General features: G+C 41.9%; 1 protein-coding gene across 2 annotated transcripts in view; it reads right to left on the bottom strand.

Annotated features, from left to right (window-relative positions):
- Positions 1 to 25,950, bottom strand: part of FAM189A2 (family with sequence similarity 189 member A2) — a 119,638-nt gene that overhangs the window by 18,302 nt on the left and 75,386 nt on the right. For both annotated transcript variants that reach the window (XM_045470462.1, XM_045470461.1), the window contains one exon: positions 7,045 to 7,155. In XM_045470462.1, coding sequence (XP_045326418.1) covers positions 7,045 to 7,155 — 111 coding nt within the window. The remainder of the gene's footprint in view (positions 1 to 7,044; positions 7,156 to 25,950) is intronic.

Genomic DNA, 25,950 nt, shown 5'->3' with positions numbered 1-25,950 from the left:
AGTAATCTTTAATAACTGAACATCTACAGTGTTTCAGTTACTTAAGAGGAAATATGAGTCTTCTTTCTTATTGAATTAAGATTTTTACCTTCTAACCAAACTCACCCTGTAGCTACCCTCCTGTAACAAATTCATGGTACTTTTCCAAATTAGGAGAAAACATAGTTCCTTTTAATACATGTTGACTATGAAGCGAAGGGAAAAATGTCCACTGATGATTACACACGTTAATAGACACATTATTTTTTGGTTTGGTTTTCTCTTTCTTGGATGTGAAATTTACATGCACACACACAAAATGTACATACAAATCTTAAGCATGCCATTTGCAGAATTTTAAGTAACGCATAACTCCTGTGCATCCCAAATCCTTATCAACATAGAGAACATAGAATCACCAGAGAAAGTTTTATCATGCCCTTCCCCATCAATCCCTGCCCCCATCCTCCTACAGGCAAACACTGTTTTGATTTTTTCCACATAGATTAGTTTTGCCTCTTCCAAAACTCCATGGATTCTGTAACATTTTTTATTCTCTGTCCTTAAACCACAGTGAAAGGGATGCATTATTATATCAAACACTGATGCCCAGATTTTGATATAAATTCTGCCTCAGATACAAAAAATTACAGTAACTAGAGTTACCTCGATGGACCCTATCCATTCATTTCCACTTGGTTTCTGTCCTTTCCTGGTTTGTCCACAGAGACTGTTGTCTTAACAATGTCCCCGCACCTAGATCCACAACATACCCCACAGACGCACATAGAAGCAAAAGGCTGTCTGTGTTTGAATTTTTATTCCACTGTCTCACATGTCTGAAGGTACATCCTGCTGCTAATATCTGCACTCAATTTTTGCCTTCTAAGGGAAAACTACTGTGGCCGTTCAGACAGGAGTTCTCTAGGCAGAGTCTGAGCGGGGGGATTTTATTTCCTCTGAGGGATCAATGGCTTTCTCTTAGCCCCTCTTCATAATTAGCAATAGTCCTTACACTGGGCTAAATTCAGCTGGGAAGGATTACTCCCAGGGAGCTGCTTCCCTCAAAGTCTCCAGCTGAGAACTCCCTGATTTACTACTAACAGTACTTTTTAGTAGTTACAAATAAGCAGCTATTAGAGTTGCTACATTCTGCTTATGTACACGAGGCTCTCTTCTTCCCAAACACCAACCAAGCTCAACCAAGTTCACTTTTTCAGCACCATGCAGTGTGGTTTCTATTTGTTATACTTATGTAAGCCTCAAAATCCTACCTAAGGATTCTGCCTCCCTCAGATAATACTAGGTGTCATCTTGCAAAGTACTCCCCTCCCCCTCGAGTCCATTCTTGATACAAGGCATTCAAGTTAAGAGAGAAAACAGGCTTGTGCGGGCTGCGCGCGTGTGCGTGGGCACACACACACACACACACACACACACACACACACACGTGGCTGCATTATTTACACACAACCAGGCTTCTGTGTATATGGAAACTTCAGCTCTCTGGAACTTCCTGGGTGAGCTGGTCTGGATGGAACGGCTTTCCAGATCGGTGAATGTTAATCCCTTTACACAAGACTTTTGGAAAGTTTAATCATTATCCAAATAATAATGAATATCAATCACTGTGCCCAGCAGACACAAGCAACCCTGAGGCTCTGTATAAAATGATGCCAGACACCTGTGTATTTTGTATTTCTTGCTCTTTCTGTCCTGATCCTCCCCCTCCCTTCTCAATCCCAGCTGTGCCCCCAATATTTCTGCAGCTATATTCCAACTTCTCCTTGATCTCTTTAACCATCCACAAACAACCCTGTTCAAGCCTCTACATGAACAATATTCACCCTTCAACCTTGATAGTGTTACCTGATGCCACCAGAGAGATCCTCCCCTCCTTTTCATTATCACCAGTGTTGTGGTTCTCAACCCCGGCTGCTTGTTAGAATCTTCCGGGAAGCTTTTGAAAAATGAGGACCCCATCTCGAGCCATGAAGGGACTGCAAGCCACTATAACCCATGAGCTCCCACACCAGCCCCCTCAGACTGACAAATTTTGGAGAGAAACACTTGTTGGCTGACGGAGGGGCACCAGTAGAAATGTAAGTTGAGGCCCTTTAATGAAGAAACCGGCCATGTATTTTAAATTAAAAATACTTATTCTCCTGGGGCACCTGGATGGCTCAGTCAAGCGTCTGACTCTTGATTTCAGCTCAGGTCATGATCTTGTGGTTTATGAGTTCGAGCCCCACGTCTGCACTGACAGCTCAGGAGCCTGCATCAGATTCTGTCTGTCTGTCTGTCTCTCTCTCTCTCTCTCTGCCCTCCCCCCACCCGTGCTCTGTCTCTGTCTGTCTCCAATAAATAAACATTAAAAATTTTTTTTTTAAACTGAAAACAATACTTCTTCCCCAACCACCTTGGGAAACCGTCTAGCAGCTTCTTATAAAGTGACACACACTTTTGCCACATGCCTCGAGCAATACCGTATCACTTATTTACTTGAGAGAAAAGAAAACGGGCTCACAAGAAAAACCACAGCTATGCAAAAATGGTTATAATAGCTCTGTTCATAATATCCCCAAGCTGGAAACAACACAAATGTCCATCAACAGGAGAACGGATTAAACAAGTTGTGATGTTTTCATATAATGAAATACTGATGTGCAAAAGAAAAAAAAAAAAAAAAGAAGGGACTGATACAACACAAAATCACGGATGAATCGCAAAAGTGTTACGCTGAGCAAAATAAGTCAGACACAGAAAGGTACATACCTGACCCCATTCAGGTGAAGTCCAACAACGGGCAAAACTAATGTTTTAAATCTCGCGTGGTGTGTATTCACCAGTGCATACATTCGTCAAGATGCATGTATCCACTGGTCAAAACTCAATGAACTGTACCCTTAAGATCTGTATATTTCATTTTAAGTTTTACCTCAATTTTAAAAAATAGGGTCACCAAATGGTTGAATGTGTAATTTTTTTAGTGTTTATTTATTTTTGAGGGGGGGAGGGGAAGAGAGAGAGGGAGACACAGAATCTGAAGCAAGCAAGCTCCAGGCTCTGAGCTAGGAGTATAGAGCCTGATGCGGGACTCAAACTCACCAACCATGAGATCATGACCTGAGCTGAAGTTGGACACTTAACCGGCTGAGCCACCCAGGCGCCCCTGATTGTGTAATTTTTGTAAAAAAAAAAATGAGACAAACAGAAGAAAAAAATACGCCTTCCCTACCAGGAACAATCTCTGACCTGGGAGCTTCCTCCATGGAGGGAAAAGCCCCCAGGGAGAGCTGGTATGTGTGGCAACATTGTTTTTATGGGCCAAACCCCAAGCCATCATAGACAACAAGGAAATAGAGGGCTAACCTTTAAAAAAAGAATTAAAAAGAGGGGGAGTATCTAATACACCTTTAAGTGAGAAAAACAGTATGTAGGGAAGTAGATACACTATGTCCCATTTTTGGAAGATAAATCATTAATGCCCCCACTTCCTACATATTTATGTAGGATAACATAACATGGAAACACAAATGGAGACTCCCCAGTTTGTTACCAGGGATTTGGGGTGACATGGTGGAGAGGGAAGGACAGAAAGTGTCCCCATCCTCAAAAAGATTTCATTTGTCAAACAGCCTCCCTGAAGAAAAACAACAATTATATGTTCCCACTGAAGGAAAATTATGTGTGTTTTTATGCATAAAGAGGTGCCCCCAAAATCCATCAGTGGTTAACAGTGCTAACCCAGAAGGGTGTGATTTCAAATGATTTTTAAGTTCTGTCCTATACTTTTAGGGCTTGTCCAAATTTTTAGTTTATAATCAGAAACAATCACAGAGTTGGTTTTGTGTTGGGGAAAAAAAAAAAAAACCTTTAATTAAAAATACACTGAAAAACATAAGAAGACACACAGGGCACCTGAGTGGCTCAGTCAGTTAGGCGTCTGACTTTTGCTCAGGTCATGATCCTGTGGTTCATAAGCTCAAGCCCCACATCAGGCTCTCTCCTGTCAGCACAGAATCCACTTGAGAACCTCTATCCCCTCTCTCTCTGCTCCTCCCCCTTTCATTCTCTCTCTCTCAATTATTTATTTTTGGATAATACAAAAAAAAAAAAACATAAGAAGATACTGATGCCAAGGCCCCCACTCCAAGCCGACTGAGAATCACTGAGTATAGAATCTCTTTTTTTTTTCTTTAAAAAGTTCCCTCAGGTTACTCTAATGGGCACTCAGGGTAGAGAACCACAGAATTCCTTTTTTTTTTTTTTTTAATATTTTTTAACATTTATTTATTTTTGAGAGACAGAGAGAGACAGAGCGTGAGCAGGGGAGGGGCAGAGAGAGAGGGAGACACAGAATCCGAAGCAGGCTCCAGGCTCTGAGCTGTCAGCACAGAGCCCGATGCGGGGCTCAAACTCACAAACTGTGAGATCATGACCTGAGCGGAAGTCAGATGCTTAACCAAGACACCCAGGTGCTCCTGAACCACAGAATTTCTCAGAAAAGTCCATTAAATATACCCTTAACCCTTTGCAATTTTCCAGCACCACCAGGGCTGATTTCCCCACTGTTCTCTGAGTGCTGTCTTCTCTTGGGTTCTACACACTCTCCTTATTTATGCATTCTGCAAGGTCCAACTCAGACACCTAGACTCCAGGTAGCCCTTCCCTATCTGCCCCCGGATACAAGCCCTTCTTTCTCTGCTTGCCCTGAGCACCTTGTGTCAGTCTGACGGCCAATATTTTTTTTTTCTGGAAACTCTGTACATGAAGGAATAGAAGGCAGTGAAGGGGGCCATTGGGCCCAAAATAAGAGAGAACCAGACACTGCCCTCGGGCTGATCCCAACTTGGAAGAACAGAGAAGACAGGTATATAAAATGTCTCCGACCCCAAAAATGAGAAGGATAAATATCTTGACATGTACATATAGGACATTCTGGAAGACGATCTTCCCTGGGGCTTCAGGGACTGTTTCTTGAAGAAAATAATCTTTGAATGGGGCTTTAAACGAGCGATACCATTTGAAGGAACAGGGAAGTGAGGGATGAGGAATTTGAGGGGTGGGGAGACAGCGTTGTTAGAGGTCAGAAAGCAGGGCAATGCCAGGCAGGCTTTGCAGTATTACCGGGAGCGTGAGCTGCCTTAGGGAGCAGGCAGGGCAATGGTGAATCGCAGGGGGCCTTGAAAACCAGAAACAGCTGTGAGCCTGGGGTCCCGTAACTTAGGGTTATTACACAATGCAATGACAAATCAGAAAACTTGTAAAGGGGTGTTAAGAAAGGGCAACGGGCTTGGGGTGAGTCCCTGAGGAGCTCTCCTGCTGGGTAAGGCCAGGACTTCTACCGTCACATCCATTGTGAGACACGCGGCCACTCTTCCACTTACATCCTCCTGGTTTCTAAGGGACGACACTGCCTGGGAACCAAGTTCCAAATAGGCAACACTGACTATGGCTTCTCAAGAGTCTGTTTCTTTTGCTTTGTGCCACACAGAGGTATTTGTCACTGAGAAGTCCTTTTAAAAAGTCCAAAGATGGGGGCACTTGGGTGGCTCCGTCAGTTAAGCATCCAACTTTGGCTCAGGTGATGATCTCGTGGTTCGTGGGTTCGAGCCCTGTGTTGGGCTCTGTGCTGACAGCTCAGAGCCTGGAGCCTGCTTCAGATTCTGTGTCTCCCTCTCTCTGCCCCTCCCCTGCTTGTGCTTGCACTCTCTCTCAAAAATAAATAAAAACTTAAAAAAAAAAAGTCCAAAGATGGGGGTGCCTGGGTGGCTCAGTCCATTAAGCAGCCAACTCTTGCTTTCGGCTCAGATCATGATCCCAGGGTCGTGGGAACGAGCCCTGCATCAGGCTCCATGCCAGGCATGGAGCCCGCTTGAGATTCTCTTTCTCTCCCTCTCTGCCCCTCTTCCCTGCTTGCATGCATGCACATTCTCTCTAAGAAATTTTAAAACTTAAAAAAAAAAAAAGTTCAAAGATGGCCGGCAATTGGGTATAGACCCACAAGAATTGAAAGCACGCTCTCAGAGAGATATTTGCAAGCCGATTTTTATGACACTTAAGCATTTTTGTGGTTAAAAAATTATATATGGTATACACACGCGATGGAGTATTACTCAAGCCTTAAAGGACATCTGACACATGCTACATGTGGGCGTGTTGAAGACATTAGGCTAAGTGAAATAAGTGAAGTAAGCCAGTCACAAAAAGACACGTGCTGTATGGTTCCACTTATATCAGGTACCTAGATCAGTTAAATTCATAGAGTCAGAAAGCAGAAGAGTGGCTGCCGGAAGCAGGGTCGGGGGGTGGTGTGGAGGAGTGGGGGGAGGGCCAGGAAGGTAGGGGAATTGTTTAATACATACAGAATTTCAGTTTTGCAACAAGAAAAATGTCCTGGAGATTGGTTGCACAACAATATGAATGTACTTCAACTACTGAACTTAACTCTTAAAAATGGTTAAGATGGTACATTTTTTGCTACATGCATTTTACCACCATTAAAAATTAAAGGAAAAAATTCAGAGATTGTGCAGGACCACAACCTCTTATCCACAATTCCGAAGTCCAAAAAGCCCTGAAAACCAAAAGTTTTGATTAAAGCCTGCTGTCCCAGAGTCCCACAGTGCGTTACAGAGGAAATCATGTATGCACCACGTTGATCATTGGAAAATTCTGAATGCTGAAACACACCTGGCCTCCAAAGGTTTCAGATAAAGGACTGCTGAACTGTATTCTGATAATCTCCATTTTCCCTCTTCAGACGAGAGCAGACAGTTATTGCTTGTGGAGACCTGACCTATCCATCCATCCACTAACTAACGATGCGGCATATTACTGTGGTGCTGGGGTTCTGTTAGATGGTCCCCGCTTTGAAAAAAAAAAACAGTTGACAATGTGAGTAAAATAACTAGCAGGCCAGTTCTTTGTTTTGTTTTCCCACTTTCTCTGCCTGACTTCAGATTTCACTTTAGGATGCTGCTGGGCACACACTGGCACCCCTGGAAAGCCCGACAGGCCAGGGTCCATGCAGGTGCACAGCCATGCTCTAGGATTACTTACCAGATCACACCGGGGCACGCTGGACACAAACTGGGCCCCTTGGCAGCCGAGAATAAATCCAGCTAGATTTAAGAGGACACACACCACAGAGAGCAGCACAAAGAGGTTCACCTGGAGTAGCAAGGAAAGAGGCAGTTAGAACAAGATGATGGCTAAATTCAGAGATAGTTTTGTCTGAGAAAAAAAAAATCATATTCTCTTCCTAAAGAATACATTAAAAAAAAAAAAAAAAAAAGAACCAAGGCGTCTAAGCTTGATTTCAGCTCAGGTCATGATGCCAGGGTCAAGGAATCGAGCTCCGCGTCAGGCTTTGTGCGGAGTGTGGAGCCTCTCTCACTCTCCCTCTGCCTCTCTCCCCTTCTTGTGCACACTCTCCCTCTCTCAAATAAATAAATAAATAAAAATAAACAAATTTTTTAATTAAAAAAGTCAGAACAATGTTTTTAATGTATAAACTTTTTATTCATATTTTAGAATTTTTAAATTGTGTTGAGGAATGCCATGATTTTTAAGTCTTCTAAATAATGTCAAGTCTCTAATTTTTTCTTTCTTTGCATTTAAGGGTGTTCTGACCCCTTCAGCTTTTATCTGTTCATTGCATTAAGCCATGGCCACTTCCTCTGTGAGCCGTTGTTATTTTTTCTGAGTTTTGCAGGATCAACGGTAAGTATACAAATGGAGAATTCTAGAATATAGGTGGAACCCAGGAAAACTGAAGGTACTCGAGCCCTTATTAGCCAAAAGTCACAATATACAAACAAAAATAAAGATTAGTCTTGTTTCAGTTCCAAACAGGGTAGGTATCAAAGAATAAGTCTATAATGATCTTCTACATATTTTTCTCCAAAGTTAAATATTACAAACGGTATGCTAAATAATTCAGAATTGAAAGAAACCAACCAAGAAGCCAGAATTTACTTAGCGTAAATTAGAGACTACTAAGGCTTTTCAACTTGAGAACTATGATTATTATCAAAATCAAACCTTATCACAAATAATAAAAGATCGGAGCTAACAATGATCAGCGTTAGAACCAAGCATCATTTCAGGTAGCTAATGTCAGCATTGGTTGGTCAGTGAGTTCGCACATGAACGCTAATTCAGAAAGCTCGTTCTCTGTTGCTGGTATTCCAAGAAGCTTGAAAGCATCTCTCCAGAACCATGTAATGAGTCAATATTTAATATCACATGATGCCCCTGCTCCTAAGAGGAATTCTCTCTGCCTCTCGAGGAGGAGTCTGGAGCTTGCTTCTCTCCTTGTTTTGTTAATCTGTGCAGTCGGTCATCAAATCTTGGGGAAAAGCTGGCAGCAGCTGCTGTGTTACTGTTTCTCATGATTCCTCAAGTGTCTGCAAGGGCTTAACTTGAGCGGCACATAGCACAGCCCTCTCATGCACTGTGTCATCCACTATGATGCCAATGCTTTAGAAAATAAGAATGCAAAGTTGGCCAAGGACAGAACGCCACCTTCTTACATGGGCTTCTTCTATGCGCTGGCATTTGCTACTCAAGAGACCTAATACATCTGGAATCTTCACGCTCCTCAATACAACTGCTGTTACTATGGGGAAGTCTAACTTTCCTCTGCAAGTTTTCTCTTCATGCCCTATCAGATGCCTTGAAAAGAATCCTTATGCCTATCAGCACAAGGCATTAAGGCACAATCCTTATGCCTATCAGCATATCATACATCTTTGTAACTAAAAATTCGCAGCATCAGATATAGAATGAGTGAAGGCTCATTACTTCCAACGCTGGTTCCCAAATCTCTTCATTAAAATCTTAAATCCAGCTCATCAAACGACACCATTAAGAAAACCAAAAGGTAAACCACAGACTGGGAGAAAATATGTCATGCATTTGTGAAACAAAGAAACTTTACCCAGAATATACAAATAACTCCTCGACTCAATAATAAAAAGACAGACAACACAAACAAAAAATTGGGCAAAAGACTCAAAGAGTTATTTCACAAAGGAAGATACGGGAATGGGCAATAAGTACGTGAAAAGTTACTCAACATCATTAGTCATCACGAATGCAGGTTGAAACCACAGTGAGATACCCCTTCACATCAACTAGAATGGTCAAAGTCAGGATGACAACAGCAAGTGTTGGTGAGGATGAGAAACACAGAGACTCTCGGGCATTACTTGTCCAAGGATAAAAAGGTACTGCCACTTCTTAAAAACTAAACATAAATCTCCCATGCCAAAGAATTCAATACGATTCCATACAGTTGACCCCTGAACAATGAAGGGTTTAGGGGTGCCAACCCCCAGCCCCTGCATGCAGTGCCAAATCCGAGTAGGACTTCTGACTGCCCATAAACTTAACTATTGATAGCCTACTATTTTTTTTTAATTTTTTTTTCAATGTTTATTTATTTTTTTGGGACAGAGAGAGACAGAGCATGAACGGGGTAGGGGCAGAGAGAGAGGGAGACACAGAATCGGAAACAGGCTCCAGGCTCTGAGCCATCAGCCCAGAGCCCGACGCGGGGCTCGAACTCCCGGAACCGCGAGATCGTGACCTGGCTGAAGTCGGACACCCAACCGACTGAGCCACCCAGGCGCCCCTTGATAGCCTACTATTGAACGGAAGCCTTGCCAATAACATAAACAGTCAATGAATGCATATGTTGTATCTTATAGTATTATATACTGTACTCTTACGATAAAGGAAGCTAAGGAAAGAAAATGTTACTAAGAAAATCATGAGGAAGAGAAAATACATTTACAGTACTGGACTGTATTTATCAAGGAAACAAAACCTTGTATCTAAGGGGACCCGTGCAGTTCAAACCCCCATTGTTCAAAGGTCAACTGTAATTTATGGAGATACTCCATCGACTCCTTACTCCTTAAGCGTGGCTTGTACACGGTGAACACAGTATAGAAAGGGGAGCGAGGGCAGTCTTCCAGGGGAGAAACCTCACAAACATGACTTCAAGCAGGTAACCAAGGTTACCATCACTGAAAAGTCTTGTTCATGGCATGTACCCTTGATATGATGTGATGAAAACGGCATTTTACCTCTGTGTTCTTCCTCTGCCAAACCGATGGTAATTCCAGTCTATGCAGAAGAAAAACATCAGCCAATCCCAACTGAGGTCCACACTACCAGATACCTGACAAGTCCTCCTCAAAACAGTCAAGGTCATCAAAAACAGGGGAAGTCTGAGAAAATGCCACAGACAAGCGGAGCCTAAGGAGACATGACAAGCAAATGTAATGTAGTGTCTAGGATGGGATCATGGACAGAAAAAAAAAAGTAGATAGAAACTAAGGAAATCTGAAGAGTATGAATTTTAGTTGATAATAATGTATCAATATATATTCGTTAATTGTGACAAATGTACCATACTAATGTAACATGTCAACAATGGGGAAACCGGGTATGGCATATATAGGACCTCTCTGTATTATCTTCGAAATACTTCTGTAAATCCAAAATTATTCTACAACAAAACGTGTATTTAAAAGTTGCAGGGGTGCCGGGATGGCTCAGTCAGTTAAGTGTCTGACTTCAGCTCAGGTCACGATCCCACGTCTCGCAGGTTCGAGCCCCGCATTGCACTCTGTACTGACAGCTTGGAGCCTGGAGCCTGCTTCAGATTCTGTGTCTCCCTCTCTCTCTCTGCCTGCTCTCTCTCCTCTCTCTCTCGCATGCGCTCTCAAGAATAAATAGATATTAAAAAAAAATACAAAAACTGCAAGAAAATCTGAATACACACCTACCTATGACCTGCAATTCCACCCTTAGGAATAGACCACAGAAACAAGTGCAGACGCCCAGAGAAAGACTTACAGAAGAATGTTTACAGAAGCTTTATGTATATGAGGCCAAAAACGAAAATAACTCGAATATCCAACAGCAGGAGAATAAGCAAACAAGTTGTGGTATTTTCAAACCGTGGTATACTTCCAGCAGTAAAAAGGAACACATTACTGATACACAACAACACAAAGAAATTCAAAGGCATTAGGTTGAGTGAAATAAGCCAGATACTGTATGATTCCACTGACATGAAAGTTCAAGAACAGACAAAGTAATCATGCTGATGATCATTTAGAAAATAATCTTAGAAGATTTAGGGCTATTAGAAGTCAGAAGAGTGGTGCCTGTTTTCAGGGGAGGTGTGAAATGAAGGGACAGACTCGGAAGAGAGAAGAAGATTTTCGGGAATGATAAAAACGTCTCATATCTTGGTTTGGATACTGGCTACATAGGTGTATCGAACTCCCCAAACTTAGCTAACTGAACACTTACGATCAGGGATTTATATAAATTCTATTTACTATATTAAAAAGACAGTCAGAAAGACGATTCTGAATCCACTTGCCAAGCGAGGAGTGTGAGATCATACCATGAATGAGGCTACTTCTCAAATGTCAGAATAACAAACAAGAGGAGAGAATGCTCCAGGGATTCACTGCCTGGTAGACTTAGCTTCTCTCCTGCACTGGATGGGCTGCCAATGAGAAGTCAAAGTCAAATTACCAGAATGTCACCCCTGCAAACCCCAGAATGAGGACGTGGGCCAAGGCACATAGGCTGTCGACAAAATCACCACGCGCTCTTCCCCAAATGTATTCCTGCGTATGGCTTTTTCATTATGATCATTAAAACTCTGGCCAAACTTGTTGACTATCCAGTCATCTGAATTACTCTAGTGTAGACCACTGCAGCATAATCAGACATGGGGGCTATTAGGATAGCAAGCATATCTCTTTCAGAGGTTGGCTCAGGTTCAAGGGTACACAATACTGGAGTTATAAGGGACCCACTTAGGAGGGTCCCTTTTATCATCACCAGAGGGTGTCTCCCAAATAGAAGGCAGGAAAACATTAGCTGCAAAGGAGAAATATCATAGTCACAAAATCCACTCAGCTATATCTGGAAAGGGGAAGAATTTCTTACATTCCTTATATTGTCATCATTCTTGCTTAAAAAAAAAAAAAAATGTTGCAGGTGATTTGAGTTTCTCTTTGTGGAAAGCACCTGAATTTGGAAATCAGGACACCTGGTTCAAAATCAGGCTTTCACTTATTTTAGGCAACCTCTGTGAGACTCATTTTTCTCATCTGTGAAACAGGTCTATATTCTTTTTTTTTTTTTTTAAGTTTATTTATTTTGAGAGAGAGAGAATGCACGCAAAGCAGGGAAGGGGCAGAGAGAGAAGGAGAGAGAGAATCCCAAGCAGGCTCCACACTGGCAGCACAGAGCCCGACACAGAGCTTGAACTCATGAACCATGAGATCATGACCCAAGCTAAAACCAAGAGTCAGAGGCTCAACTGACTGAGCCACCCACACACCCCCAGGTCCATATTCCTAGCCACCTCACAAAATTAAATACAGACTCACACAAAATGATGTACATAAAAGTCCCTGTATGCTGCAAAATGTTGTGCAATCAGTTTTATTGTTAATAATAATGGGCATTTCCTCTTCAGGGGAGAAGCCTGTTATTACAAAATGAATTTCACTAGGTCTGACACCTGTACTTTGTTCTTAACACTTATGACATACCTGAATTAATGGCAGCTGGAAGAAGTACTCTAATTGTAAGAATGATCTGCAGGTAGGGGCGCCTGGGTGGCTCAGTCGGTTAAACATCCAATTCTCGTTTTCCACTCAGGTCATGATCCCAGGCTCATAAGATCAAGCCCTGTGTCAGGCTCTGCACCAACAGCCCACAGCCTGCTTGGGAGTCTCTCTCTGCCTCTCACTTACTTGCACACTCTTTCAAAATAAATGAATAAACATTAAGAGAGAGAGAGAGAGAGTAATCTGCAGGTACACTGTTTCCAAAACTTCTCTAAAAAGAATTCTTCCTGCAGCCTGCAGATAGTTCCTAAGAGAACTCACCCATGCTGACCGTTGACACATGTGTGCCAGATATCTCCTGTTTGCCCTTCCAGATCCTCTCTCCACTTTTCACTACCCTGTGATCTTCCCGAGGAGGCTGAGCTACGAAGTATCAATGGGTATCAATGGGGTATCAATGGGGCTCCTTTGCCCTCTTGCCTCTAGTTAAGTTCAGCCAATGGGGCACCCTCGCAGAAGATGTGAGGGAGGGAAGAGAGTGAGGTTGGGGTATTCTACAGGTTCCTTCTCTGTCACCTCAGTCTGGCTGTGACCCTTAATGGAAAGCCATGGGTTCTTTTAAGGGGTTCTCTGTACATGATCCCAGATTCCAGAGTCCAGCCACCTCTTTTCTGGTCAGGCGTACGGACAGCCCTGGCTTCACTGTTCCCTCCACCTTGTGCTTTCCTTTGGGAACAGCCCTTCATTAATCTCTTCTCAAGTTATAATTTTACTGCCTTATCTGTGCCCTGCCAGGACCTTGGCTGACACAACGTGTCTATAAAATCTCTCCTTACATTTGACCTCATTTTTTTCCTGATCTTTAAGCTTAGCTCCTATTGTTCTCGACTCAAATTCATTGCCACCTCCCCAGTGAAGTGCGCACCATGGGTTACAGTTCCTGAATTTCTACTGACACCAGTGCGTCATTGGGATGTACCATCAAGAAAACAGGAAAGCCCGGAGTCAATGCAGAGATGTCTTTTTAGAATTTGTATTTTAGACATGAAAGACAGTGGGACCCAAAAAGTGGTGGACTTGCCCTCTGTGACGGGCACCCTGTGGCTTTTAAGGGTAAGATGCAAAATCCGAGATCCAAAAAAGCTGGTCCTCTCATAGGGACTGACCATGTGAGTGACACTTTTTATACTTTTGGTTTTATTGAACTAACTTGAACCAGGAGTATTTTATGGTACTTATATACCAGTAGCTTGATGCAAAGGCATTATGTTTTTCATTTCAGTATTTGGAATTCACCTCCACTCTGATCTCTTGCATTGTGCCCCCGGCTCATTCCAGGTCTCACTTAAATGACCCAACAGGCGCGCCTAGATGGCTCAGTCAGTTGAGCATCTGACTTCTGCTCAGGTCTTGATCTCCCCGTTTGTGGGTTCAAGTCCCGCATTAGGCTCTCTGCTGTCAGCACAGAGCCCACTTTGTATCTTCCATCCCCTCTCTCTCTAAAAAATAAACATTTTAAAAAAGTGACCCAATAAAAGAATGCTAAGGCTACCAAGAAGAAACATCACCTTCAACTTGCCTGTTCCTACCTACTAAAAAGTTCTCATAATCCCCATAACATAGTATCATTAAATAATTATGCCTATCACAGCTTGGTATTATTGAGTACCCTTTTTTGGTAGAAGATTTCATTCCCTAAATAGGCTGACCTTTCCCTACTGTCCAAGGACTTGCACTTTGCTGCTTCTTTCCTACTGCTCCAAACTCAAGATGCAACTGAAACCCATCTACATGTGTTTAAATAAATAGTTTCAGTGATCATGTGAAGGTAGCATAGTTTAAAAATGAATAGGTTTAATATGGTGGAGTGAACATAAGCATTTAGTTCTACTAATTCCTGATAAACCCATTAAAACAGCAGTAAAAGAAAAACCTTAAATGCAGAAATCCATAAGGACAGAAAGAACAGGCAAATAGCATGAAAATGTTAAAAGTTGGCCAGCCAATGGGCCACTGCAAACTGGACTCAGTGGTCCTGAGAAAACGAAATCCTACGACAGCAGCGAGGGCCAAAAGCACAAGATTCACTCCTTAGACTCTCCAAGTACTCAGAAATAGGCAGCAGCAATGAAAGGAAGTGAGGCTGAAAACAGGACTGACCGAGAGTCTACGAAGCAGTTAGACATTGGAACAACCACTATGAGAAACGACTGGCATTTACTACCTCTAACAAAATTCAACATCTACTGCCCCATGACTCAGCAATTCACTTTGAGGTGTGTGCTCAAGACAAATTAATGCATATGTCCACCAAAAGACATGTACAGGAATGCCACAGCACTGGTTCATAACAGCCCAAACCTGGAAACAACCCAAATGTCCAAGAATAGGAGAATGGAGGAATGAATTAGAGGAAGCTCACAAATGGAATAGAACTCAAGTGCTGTGTCTAAATGTCTGCGTCCCCCAAAAACACATATGTTAAAATCCTAACTCTGAGGTGTTGGGTGTCGGAAGGTGGTGCCTCTGGGAGGTGATGAGGTCATGATGGTGGAGCTACATGAATGGGATTAGTAAACTGGTGTACGTATGCTTCTATTTAAATGTCAAAAGCTCACCAAATTCTTTCCTCATGAAGAGAAAGTTCTCGAAAAACTTCAACTTAAAAAATACTAGTATTGCCTCAGAATTCTTTCCATTCACACTTTTACTCATCTTTCCATTTCCCAAGAAACTATCACTGGTAGTTGTTTAATCACTTTCTTCCACCCTGCTCCCCCCATATAGCCTTTTGATACTGCTCAAGATAAATGAAGACCAAAATACACTTTTCTCCAGTGGGGCACCAAATCTGAACCAAAGACACAAAAACATAGGTGGTCTGAAATTATCCTGAATGAGTGGACGCAGGAATCCATCAATCAATTAATAAACAAAGGAAAGAAAGTCAATTCATTATGATAAATATTACGTGGAGGCATCATGCATTCTTATGAATATTCTGGAACATATACAGAACAGGCTCTGAAAGACAAACACTGGATTTACTACCACTGCTTGTGTGAAAATGGCTACCACCATTGCTCCTGGTGGGAACTATCACTTTCTGGGGAAAGAAGCTGGGACTCCTGTCCCATTATTTCAAAGAAAGAAAGAATATGGGTGGTGAGTGAGTGTGTAGAAGAACAAAGAACCCAGTCCTTAGAATTAAGTTATATTTTCCAATTGAAACAAGAACATTGTGTGATTTAGCTGGGAATCGAACCAACATTTTGACATTTGTGTTCTCAGAGACAGGGAGTTCAGGCTCCAAGTCACTGATTAGTCACTGGTTAATAAGACAAACGTCATAGGAGTTGGTTAACTATTTAGTTAACTCTTGATATTTAACATTTTAATTCAGTTTGGAGAGCATTTTTTTTTTTAATTTTTGAGAGAGACAGAGACAGAGCACAAGCAGGGGAGGGACAGAGAGAGAGGCTGAAGACAAAGAATCTGAAGCAGGCTCTAGGCTCTGAGCTGTCAGCACACAGTTCGACACAAGGCTCAAACCCATGAACTGCGAGATCATGATCTGAGCCAATGTCAGATGTTTACCTGACTGAGCCACCCAGGTGCCCCTGAAGAAGGATTTTAATACAAAGATGTAGAATCATAAGCAAAGTTATCTGAACACAATACACAGGCACTGGGAGAAAAAAAAAAACTGAAGACACCAAACTAAAACTTTTCTGAACCATTTAAGCAAAATGAATGTTAAAACTGACCACCCAGCACCATGACAACCAACAAAACATAACAAATTACAGCCACTCACAAAGCCCAGACTCTTGCTTTAAACCTATTTCAGGAGCTCACACATGCACTGACTTGGTTTGCCTGTGTGTGCCTTTAATCTTTAGATCCCCAAAGAACCTACTCCAGGCCTTCACTTCCTTGACACTCTTTAAACTTCTTCCAGAAGCTTGGCAGATATATTACCAATGTCCAGACTGGTTCTCTTTGCCAACAAACCAAACACAGGCCTGTTGCTGTGAATGGAACCAGCCATCTCCCTTTTCTCTCAAGGATGTTTAAGTATCAGATTTATTCATGTTATGGCTGTCCCCAGATTTTATTTTCAAAAAGTGTTTAAAATACAGGAACATTTATTTCCAATTCCTTTTCCAATAGCAGTGAAAGGCTTCCTCCTATCTGCACCACAGTCAGACAAATTGTCATCAGTTTGGGATACAGCTTCGAGGTGAGCTAAAAGCACTTGTAACTGAGAGCTGTTAATTCCTAGTGAAAATGTACGAATCTCAGGGGCACTTTGGAGGTTCCTTGCTTGTGAAAAAGAAATTCTGCCTTACCATGGGGCCCTTTCCCCTGTTCCTGGCAGACACTGGCCCCCCAGTCTCCTAGGCCTCCTTTTCAACACATCACCCCTCATTGCCCAGAAAAGTCTCTTTCTTCATGACCCTAGCAATCAGGCATAGCAGAGAAGGGGGTGCCTTTAGTGTGTTTAGCTCCATTATTCCCCAATACAACTTAGAGATACCAACCTAAATTAGCATGTACCCACTGGGAATGTTATAGACCAGGAGGAAAATATCCTAATAAGAGTCTCAGGAGAAATGACATGACACATGACATTGGCTATCTGAACAAGGTGAAAGGAGCAGGAATATGGTTTGCTGTGGCCCTTGGGAATTAGGTGGCAGAAGTAAATTTGGATCTGAAGATACAAGAAGCCACAGAGAGGTTTAAACGAACTTGCAGATCTGTGATTCTTGAGACACCACATTCCTTACTCCATTATTCTTTCCTGCTTTCCTCCGTGCTTCTCTGATTTTGGTCTTTGCCCTGCTTCCAGTTGCATCTCTACTGCTGTCAGCTTCTCAAGGTTCAGCAAGTTGGAGAGTCAGACCTTTTGACTCCCCAGCAGGGAAGATCTCAGCTCTCGAGATGCTCTGCAGAATCAACAGTCTCCACAGACGGCCGCCATCAAGTCCTTCCTCTTTACCCACAGGCTGTTCCTTACAAGAGGTGGAGTTTAATACACTCTGAGTCTTAAAGAGGAAGCAAGTACTGACACACGCTACAACATGAATGAACCTGGAAAGCACTATGCTGAGCGAAGTAAGCCAGATACAAAAGGACACGTATTGTAGTGAGGAACCTACAGTAGTCCAATTCACAGAGACAGAAAGAAGAATGGTAATTACCAGGGGGGCATTGAGGAGCTATGGTTGAATGGGTACAGAGTTTCTGTTTGAGATGATGAACAAGTTCAGTAATGATGGTCACACAGCATTGTGAATATACTTAATGCCATTGTATACTCTACAATGGTAAATTTTAATTGGGGTACATTTTATCCCAATTTTTAAGAATTGCAAAAGAAAAAAGGAAAAGAGGAAAAGAGGTAGAATGCAACTCCCAATTTCCCTTCTCTTGATTCTAAGCTGGCCTTAGGATCTTGTGTGCCAACAGAATGTAGCAGACATCCAAGGTTGGATCCTAGGAAGCCTGGGCACTCCACCCCAACCCCTGGGCCCTTGGAACACCCATCTGAGACAGTCCCTCTCAGAACCCAGGCACCATGCTGGGTAGCTGTTATGTGGGAAGGCCACACGTCTACGCTGTAGCCAACAGTCCTTGCTGAGCTACCGGCTGTATCATTTATAAATACATACTAAACTATTTGAGGACGAAATGTTCTGAAGGCTGTTATTGATTTCAACACAATCCGATGGCAAGAGAAAGAGAAGAGAAGTGGTAAGGGGTATAGATGAGGCAAGTCTGAACATGGGCCAATGATTATGATAGCTGGGCTGTAGGTGCTAGGGGAGCTGTTGTTTTTCTCTCAGATTAGGAACATATTTGAAATTTCCCATATCAAAAGAAGAATGAAGGAAATGGGGAAGGGGCAAAGATAAAGGAGGAGGAGGAAAGGAAGAAATAAACCAATGGACTCATGTCTTCACAAAGTCAATTCCTGGGGACAAAGGGGGGTAAAGGAGCAGGAAGGGTGTTCTAGAACATGAAAGACTAAAGAGACAGAATAATCAAATGAAATGACTGAACCTTGATTGGGTACTGGATTTTACAACAACTAAAAAGAACAGCTAGTCTACACAGGCTTACTTTTTGATAGCACACCAAACTGTTTACTTACACATATGGAAATATACACACACCACCACACTTCATTTAAGCTTTGATTCAGAAAAAGTTACACAAAATTTTGGAGTAATGGGGGAAATGTTAAAATGGGCTAAATATCACATCACATTAAGAAATTCCCAATAACTTTCTTAGTTGTGATAATGTTATTACTGGATGGTAGAAGAATGCCTTATTTTTAGGAGATGCCTCATAACATACATAGGAGTGAAGTACCAGAAATCTAAGGCTTTAAAAAATTAAGAAACAAAAAAGCAAAAATTCCAGAGGTCCAACATCTGCCTATTAGATATTCTAGGAAGAAAGAGCAAATGGAGGGAAGAAAATAATCAAAGAAACAATAAAGAAAATTTCTCAGTGTTGGAGAAAGGTACATGTCTTCTCAGTAAAAGACCTCAAAGCCTCAGGGAGTAAATGTACTCAAAAAAGGATGAAGGGAGAGGAGACCCACACCTAGACACATCCTCATGTAATTTCAGAAGACCGTCAAAAAAATTATCTGAGAGGCGCCTGGGTGGCTCAGTTGGTTGAGCATCTGACTTCAGCTCAGATCACGATCTTGCGGTTTCTGGGTTTGAGCCCCACGTCAAGCTCTGTGCTCCCAGCTTGGAGGCTGGAGCCTGCTTCAGATTCTGTATCTCCTTCTCTCTCTGCCCCTCCCGTGCTCTCTCTCTCTCTCTCTCTCTCTCTCTCTCTCAAAAATTAAAAAAAAAATTAAAAAAATTTTTTTAATTATCTGAAACTTGGACAAAAGCAAAGGAGATTAATGAGTATTCCATTTAGTTATCTGCCTGTTTGACTACTTTACAGTTCTGTAAAGGCACAGTTGACGTTGCAGATTTTTTTTTTCAGTAGAGATGAATTCTGTCCAATGGAACAGAAAACCTCTAAAGTTGCCGTATAGGGCCCTACTGGACATCACCAGTTTCGTGCCCATCCTGGCAGTCAGCTCCTAGCATCATCTATAAACACTTCTCAAATGTTCCTTGAAACAGTTTTCCCTCATTAATGACACATGTACACTGTACGATTTTCCAGGAGTTGTGATTTTATCTTCTTGAAAATTAAGTTTTATCAATACCAAGGTAAAAAAAAAAAAAAAAAAAAAAAAAAAAAAAAAAAAAGATCCTAAAAGTTTCCAGACAGGAGGAAAAAAAAAAGAGGCTGCTTACTAAGGAACAAGAATCAGTCAGCATCAAGCTTCTCATCAGTGACAAAGGTCTCATTAAGCAATACCTTCAAATTCTGGATAGAAAACTTTTTGACCCTAGAATTCTCTATCCAGCCAAACCATCATTCAAGTGGAAGGGCAAAACAAAGACACATAAAGACATTTAAACCCTAAGAGAGCTCCCCTCTTCCCTCACATCATTTCTGAAAAGTTTTAGCTGATCATGTTCTCTGGTAAAATGAAAAAGGGATTCAAGGGGGGAAAAAATGCATGAGGCACGAGGTCTCAGAAACAGTGGCTGTCATCCAAGAATACAAAGAAAAGAAATATTCAGATGACATCTGTGTAGCAAGCCTAGAAAACAATTAGGTCCAAACTGGAACAAGAAGTCAGGAGTCTTAGAAATGTCCAAAGGAAAAAGTAACTAATGGGGCATAACTAATGGGGAGTGTGATTAAGAAGCCAGATGAAGAAATCTCACGGTCAGACTCAGCTGATTTTCAACAAGTGCTCCAAAACAATTCAGTGAGGAAAGAACAGTCTTTTCAATAAATGATGTTAGGACAACTGGACACCCACATGCACAAGAATGAACTTGGTTGGACCACTGCCTCACACCATATGCAAAAATTAATTCAAAATGGACCACAGACCCAAGCATGAGCTAGAACAATAAAACTCTTACAAGAAAATATACAAGTGGGGCCCATGGGTGGTTCAGTCGGTTAAGCATCTAACTCTTGATCTCAGCTCAGGTCATGATCTCACAGTTCATGAGTTCGAGCCCCACGTTGGCTCTGAGCTGACAGTGTGGCACCTGCTTGCGATTCTGTCTCTCCTTCTCTCTGCCACTCCTCTGCTTGTGCTCTGTCTCACAAAATTAATTAATTAATTAATTAATTAATTAAAGAAAATATAGAAGTAAATCTTTATGACCTTGGGTTAGATCAGCCTTCTTAAATACGACTGTTTTGCAACCAAAGACAAAGTAAACTGGACATGATCACAATAAAAACATTTTTGTGCTCCAAAGCACACCATCAAAAAAGTAAACTGCTAATCATATATATGATAAGGGACTTGCAATAAAAAGACAAATAACCTAATCGAAAAATGGGCAAAGAATCTAAATAAGACATTTCTCAGGGTGTCTGGGTGGCTCTGTCAGTTAAGTGTCCGACTTCAGTTGAGGTCATGATCTCACGGTTCGTGAGTTCAAGCCCCACCTCAGGTTCTGTGCTGACAGCTCAGAGCCTGGAGCCTGCTTTGGATTCTGTGTCACCATTACTCTGCCCCTCCCTCACTCACTCTGTGTGTGTGTGTGTGTGTGTGTGTGTGTCTCACAAATAAACATTAAAAATTAAAAATTTTTAAATAGACATTTCTCCGAAGAAGACATTCAAATGGTCAATAAGCACATGGGAAGATTCTCAACATCAAATCAAAAACACTCTGAGAGACCACATCACATAAAATGTGGCTCTAATCACATAAAAATGGATCTAATAAAAAAGACAGGCAGTAAAAGTGCGGACAAACATGCGAAGAAACTGGAACCCAGACACTCCGCTGATGGGAATGTAAAATGACACAGCTGCTTTGGAAGACAGTTCCTCAAAATATTAAACACAGAGTTACCATATGACTCAGCCATTCGATCCTAGGCAAATAGGCAAGAGAAATGAAAACATGGCCGCAAAAAAACTTGCAAGCTAATGTTCACAGCAGCATTATTCATGATAGCCAGAAAGTGGGCATGTTCACCAAGTGATGAATAGACAAATAAAATGTATTAACTAACATCCATCACTGGAATAGTATCCAACAATAAAAGTGGGAAAACATGCTAATACATGTTATAACATGGATGACCCTTAAAAATACTCTGCTAAAAAATATGCTAAGTGAAAGAAGCCAGTTACAAAGGATCACATGTTATATGATTCCATTTTTTAAAGTTTATTTATTTGACAGAGACAGAGATAGCACAAGTGGGAGAGGGGTAGAGAGAAAAGGAAGAATCTGACAACGTGGACCTCGAACTCAGGAAACTGTGAAATCATGACCTGAGCCAAAATCAAGAATTGGACGCTTAACCGACTAAGCCACCCAGGCGCCCCTTATATGATTCCATTTATTTGAAATAACCAGAATAGGCAAATATATGGGGACAGTTCATTAGTGGTTTCTGAGGGCTGGGGGTATTGGAAAGAAATGGGAGGGACTCCTAATGGGTCCTAGATTTTTTTCTGGGATGATGAAAATGTTCTAGAATTGTTGCTGAAGATGTTTGTGCCTATCTGTGAACATGCTAACAACTATTGGACTGTACATTTTACATGGGTAAATGTTATAGTATGTCAAATATATTTCAATAAAGAAGAAAAAGAAGGAGGAGGAGGAGAAAGAGCAGCTAAATCATCTCCAATATTAGGGGTTTTCTTTGTCAGAATAAAAAGAAAAAAAGGCATTTAGAAACTCCAGAAATAGGGGTGCCTGGGTGGCTCAGTTGGTTGAGCATCCGGTTCATGATCTCGCGGTTTGTGGGTTCAAGCCCCACATCGCACTCTGTGTTGACGGCTCAGAGCCTGGAGCCTGCTTCGGACTCTCTGTCTCCCTCTTCTCTGCCCCACCTCGGCTCATGCTCTATCTCTCTCTCTCTTTCTCTCAAAAATAAACATTAATGGCACAAAAACAGACACATAGACCAATGGAATAGAATAGAAACCCCAGAACTAGACCCACAAACGTATGGCCAACTCATCTTTGACAAAGCAGGAAAGAACATCCAATGGAAAAAAAGACAGTCTCTTTAACAAATGGTGCTGGGAGAACTGGACAGCAACATGCAGAAGGTTGAAACTAGACCACTTTCTCACACCATTCACAAAAATAAACTCAAAATGGATAAAGGACCTGAATGTGAGACAGGAAACCATCAAAACCTTAGAGGAGAAAGCAGGAAAAGACCTCTCTGACCTCAGCCGTAGCAATCTCTTACTCGACACATCCCCAAAGGCAAGGGAATTAAAAGCAAAAGTGAATTACTGGGACCTTATGAAGATAAAAAGCTTCTGCACAGCAAAGGAAACAACCAACAAAACTAAAAGGCAACCAACAGAATGGGAAAAGATATTTGCAAATGACGTATCAGACAAAGGGCTAGTATCCAAAATCTATAAAGAGCTCACCAAACTCCACACCCGAAAAACAAATAACCCAGTGAAGAAATGGGCAGAAAATATGAATAGACACTTCTCTAAAGAAGACATCCGATGGCCAACAGGCACATGAAAAGATGTTATCAGGGAAATACAAATCAAAACCACACTCAGATATCACCTCACGCCAGTCAGAGTGGCCAAAATGAACAAATCAGGAGACTCTAGATGCTGGAGAGGATGTGGAGAAACGGGAACCCTCTTGCACTGTTGGTGGGAATGCAAATTGGTGCAGCCGCTCTGGAAAGCAGTGTGGAGGTTCCTCAAAAAATTAAAAATAGACCTACCCTATGACCCAGCAATAGCACTGCTAGGAATTAATCCAAGGGATACAGGAGTACTGATGCATAGGGGCACTTGTACCCCAATGTTTATAGCAGCACTCTCAACAATAGCCAAATTATGGAAAGAGCCTAAATGTCCATCAACTGATGAATGGATAAAGAAATTGTGGTTTATATACACAATGGAATACTACGTGGCAATGAGAAAAAATGAAATATGGCCTTTTGTAGCAACGTGGATGGAACTGGAGAGTGTGATGCTAAGTGAAATAAGCCATACAGAGAAAGACACATACCATATGGTTTCACTCTTAGGTGGATCCTGAGAAACTTAACAGAAACCCGTGGGGGAGGGGAAGGAAAAAAAAAAAAAAGAGGTTAGAGTGGGAGAGAGCCAAAGCATAAGAGACTGTTAAAAAGTGAGAACAAACTGAGGGTTGATGGGGGGTGGGAGGGAGGGGAGGGTGGGTGATGGATATTGAGGAGGGCACCTTTTGGGATGAGCACTGGGTGTTGTATGGAAACCAATTTGACAATAAATTTCATATATTAAAAAAAAAAAGCTTACTGGACCTCAGTTAAGTGCAAAAACATACTTCCTATCTCACAGGGGTTGTTGTGAGGGTTAAATAAAGTGCTTATGTGAACCCCCCCAAAAAAAATAAATAAACATTAAAAAATATATAAAAAAAAATAAACTCCAGAAATAATATAAACCTATCTACCAAAGTCATGGCCTAAAGCTGAAGCAAACTGAAATGTGGCATGATACTAAGCAAATGACAGAGAATAAGAAAGAATAATAGATTTGACGTGGCTGCCCAAAACTGTCCTCCTTTTAGGGACATGGGGTTACATTTCGTCTCCCTAGACCCAATCATTCATGGTGGTACTACTAAAAATAATGTCACCAATCCCTCGAGCAAGCAAGGTTCATGGGGCCCAATTGAAAACCACTTTGGTCTCTTCCTCAATGTTGTTCAAGCCCACTTTGTAGGGCTAGTTTGTCCAGACCCTTTAGATGAAATCTGGGGTCAGGCCCATGACTTCTCTGGTCAATATCAGGTGCAAAAAGTTCTTCATTCACTTTAAGTTACAAACAGTCTCTTTTCCTGGGGCGCCCCTGGTGGTGCAGTCAGTTAAGCCTCCGACTGTGGTTTTGGCTCAGGTCATGATGCCAGGGTCATCGATCAAGCCCCATATTGGGCTCTGTGCTGAGCATGGAACCTGCTTGAGATTCTCTCTCTCTCCCTACCCCCCCCCCACCCCGCCTCTGTCCCTCCCCTGCTCATTTCCATAAAATGTCCCAGTCAAAACTTGGAAATTCATGTTTAAATTTAAGCTTCTCTCACTCTTATCAGGCTGATCATTGCAGGGAGTGACTGAAATCTTGTGGCCACTTCTGAGGTCTGCCAGGCACAGCTCTGTCATTTTGAAGAGGAGGGAGTAAGGCGGAGACTGGGCCCCGTTGGTAAAGAGGATAAGGGCGGCAAAAGTTCACTTGACTCTTCATGTCTACATTCGGCCAGTGTTTACAGAGGACATTCTCCCAAATGGTGTTCTTGGTTCCTCTGAGACACGGATTGTCGAGCCTGCTGTTCCCTCCACTCGAGCACCCAGAAGTGCAGGCCAGGCCTCTCCCCGCTTGGGCTGGGTATAGGAAAGTACAAGAATTTCCCAGCAGTCTTTAACTCTGAGGCCACAAGGCACTCCAACCAACCCTTTAAAATTCCCCAGGCAAGTGCCTGACACCGGTCCAGTCGTCCAGTCGACCAAAGGACCCATATCAGGTTCTCCAAGTGCTTATCTTTAAGCACTCATTCCCTCCCCCCTGCGGAGGTGGACTCAAAATGCCACAGCAATTCGGTAACATTCTCCAAAACATTTGTCTCTTTAATCCCTAATCTTTTTATAGGCTGGGGGATGAAGATCAGCTAAGGGTTGCAAAACTGGTTTTCACCTAGAAGCTTTACAAGCCCTGCTTAGATAGTCTAACGCTGGAATGTGGGAGATGTTGGCTGTAATGCAGCCCCAGGTGAATCTGAAAAAAAAGAATCCAATTCTGACAACCTATTACAATCACATTCACATAATGAAAATACTCCAAATGCTATCGTTGGTTTTCACTATTTTAGAAACAATTTATAGACAAAATTTGAATGGTATAATATAGAGCAAAATATAAATGTTAAAACGCTAAGAATATAACAGTAATGGTTTTACTATCATAAGGAGAATAGAACTAGATTGAAGGGCTAATTTCTTCATCTTATAAAAAAGAGTCAAAAGATACTATTCAAAGTTGATGAATTAAGAAGTTTATAATAATATTTAAAATTGTAAAGTCATTGAGAGTAGTAGTAAATTTCAAAAAAAAAATAGGAGAGGATAAATGGGAGAGCATGTTATGAATCCCTCACCTTTAGGATGGAGACAACCACCAGGGCACTAAAATCAGAAAGAGTTTATAATGGCTAATTTGGGGAGTGTGATCAGGTTTGCACTAAAAT

Source organism: Leopardus geoffroyi, chromosome D4 (assembly GCF_018350155.1).
Source record: "Leopardus geoffroyi isolate Oge1 chromosome D4, O.geoffroyi_Oge1_pat1.0, whole genome shotgun sequence".
Lineage (NCBI taxonomy): Eukaryota > Metazoa > Chordata > Mammalia > Carnivora > Felidae > Leopardus > Leopardus geoffroyi.
This window is presented reverse-complemented; position numbering and strand designations above follow the sequence as displayed.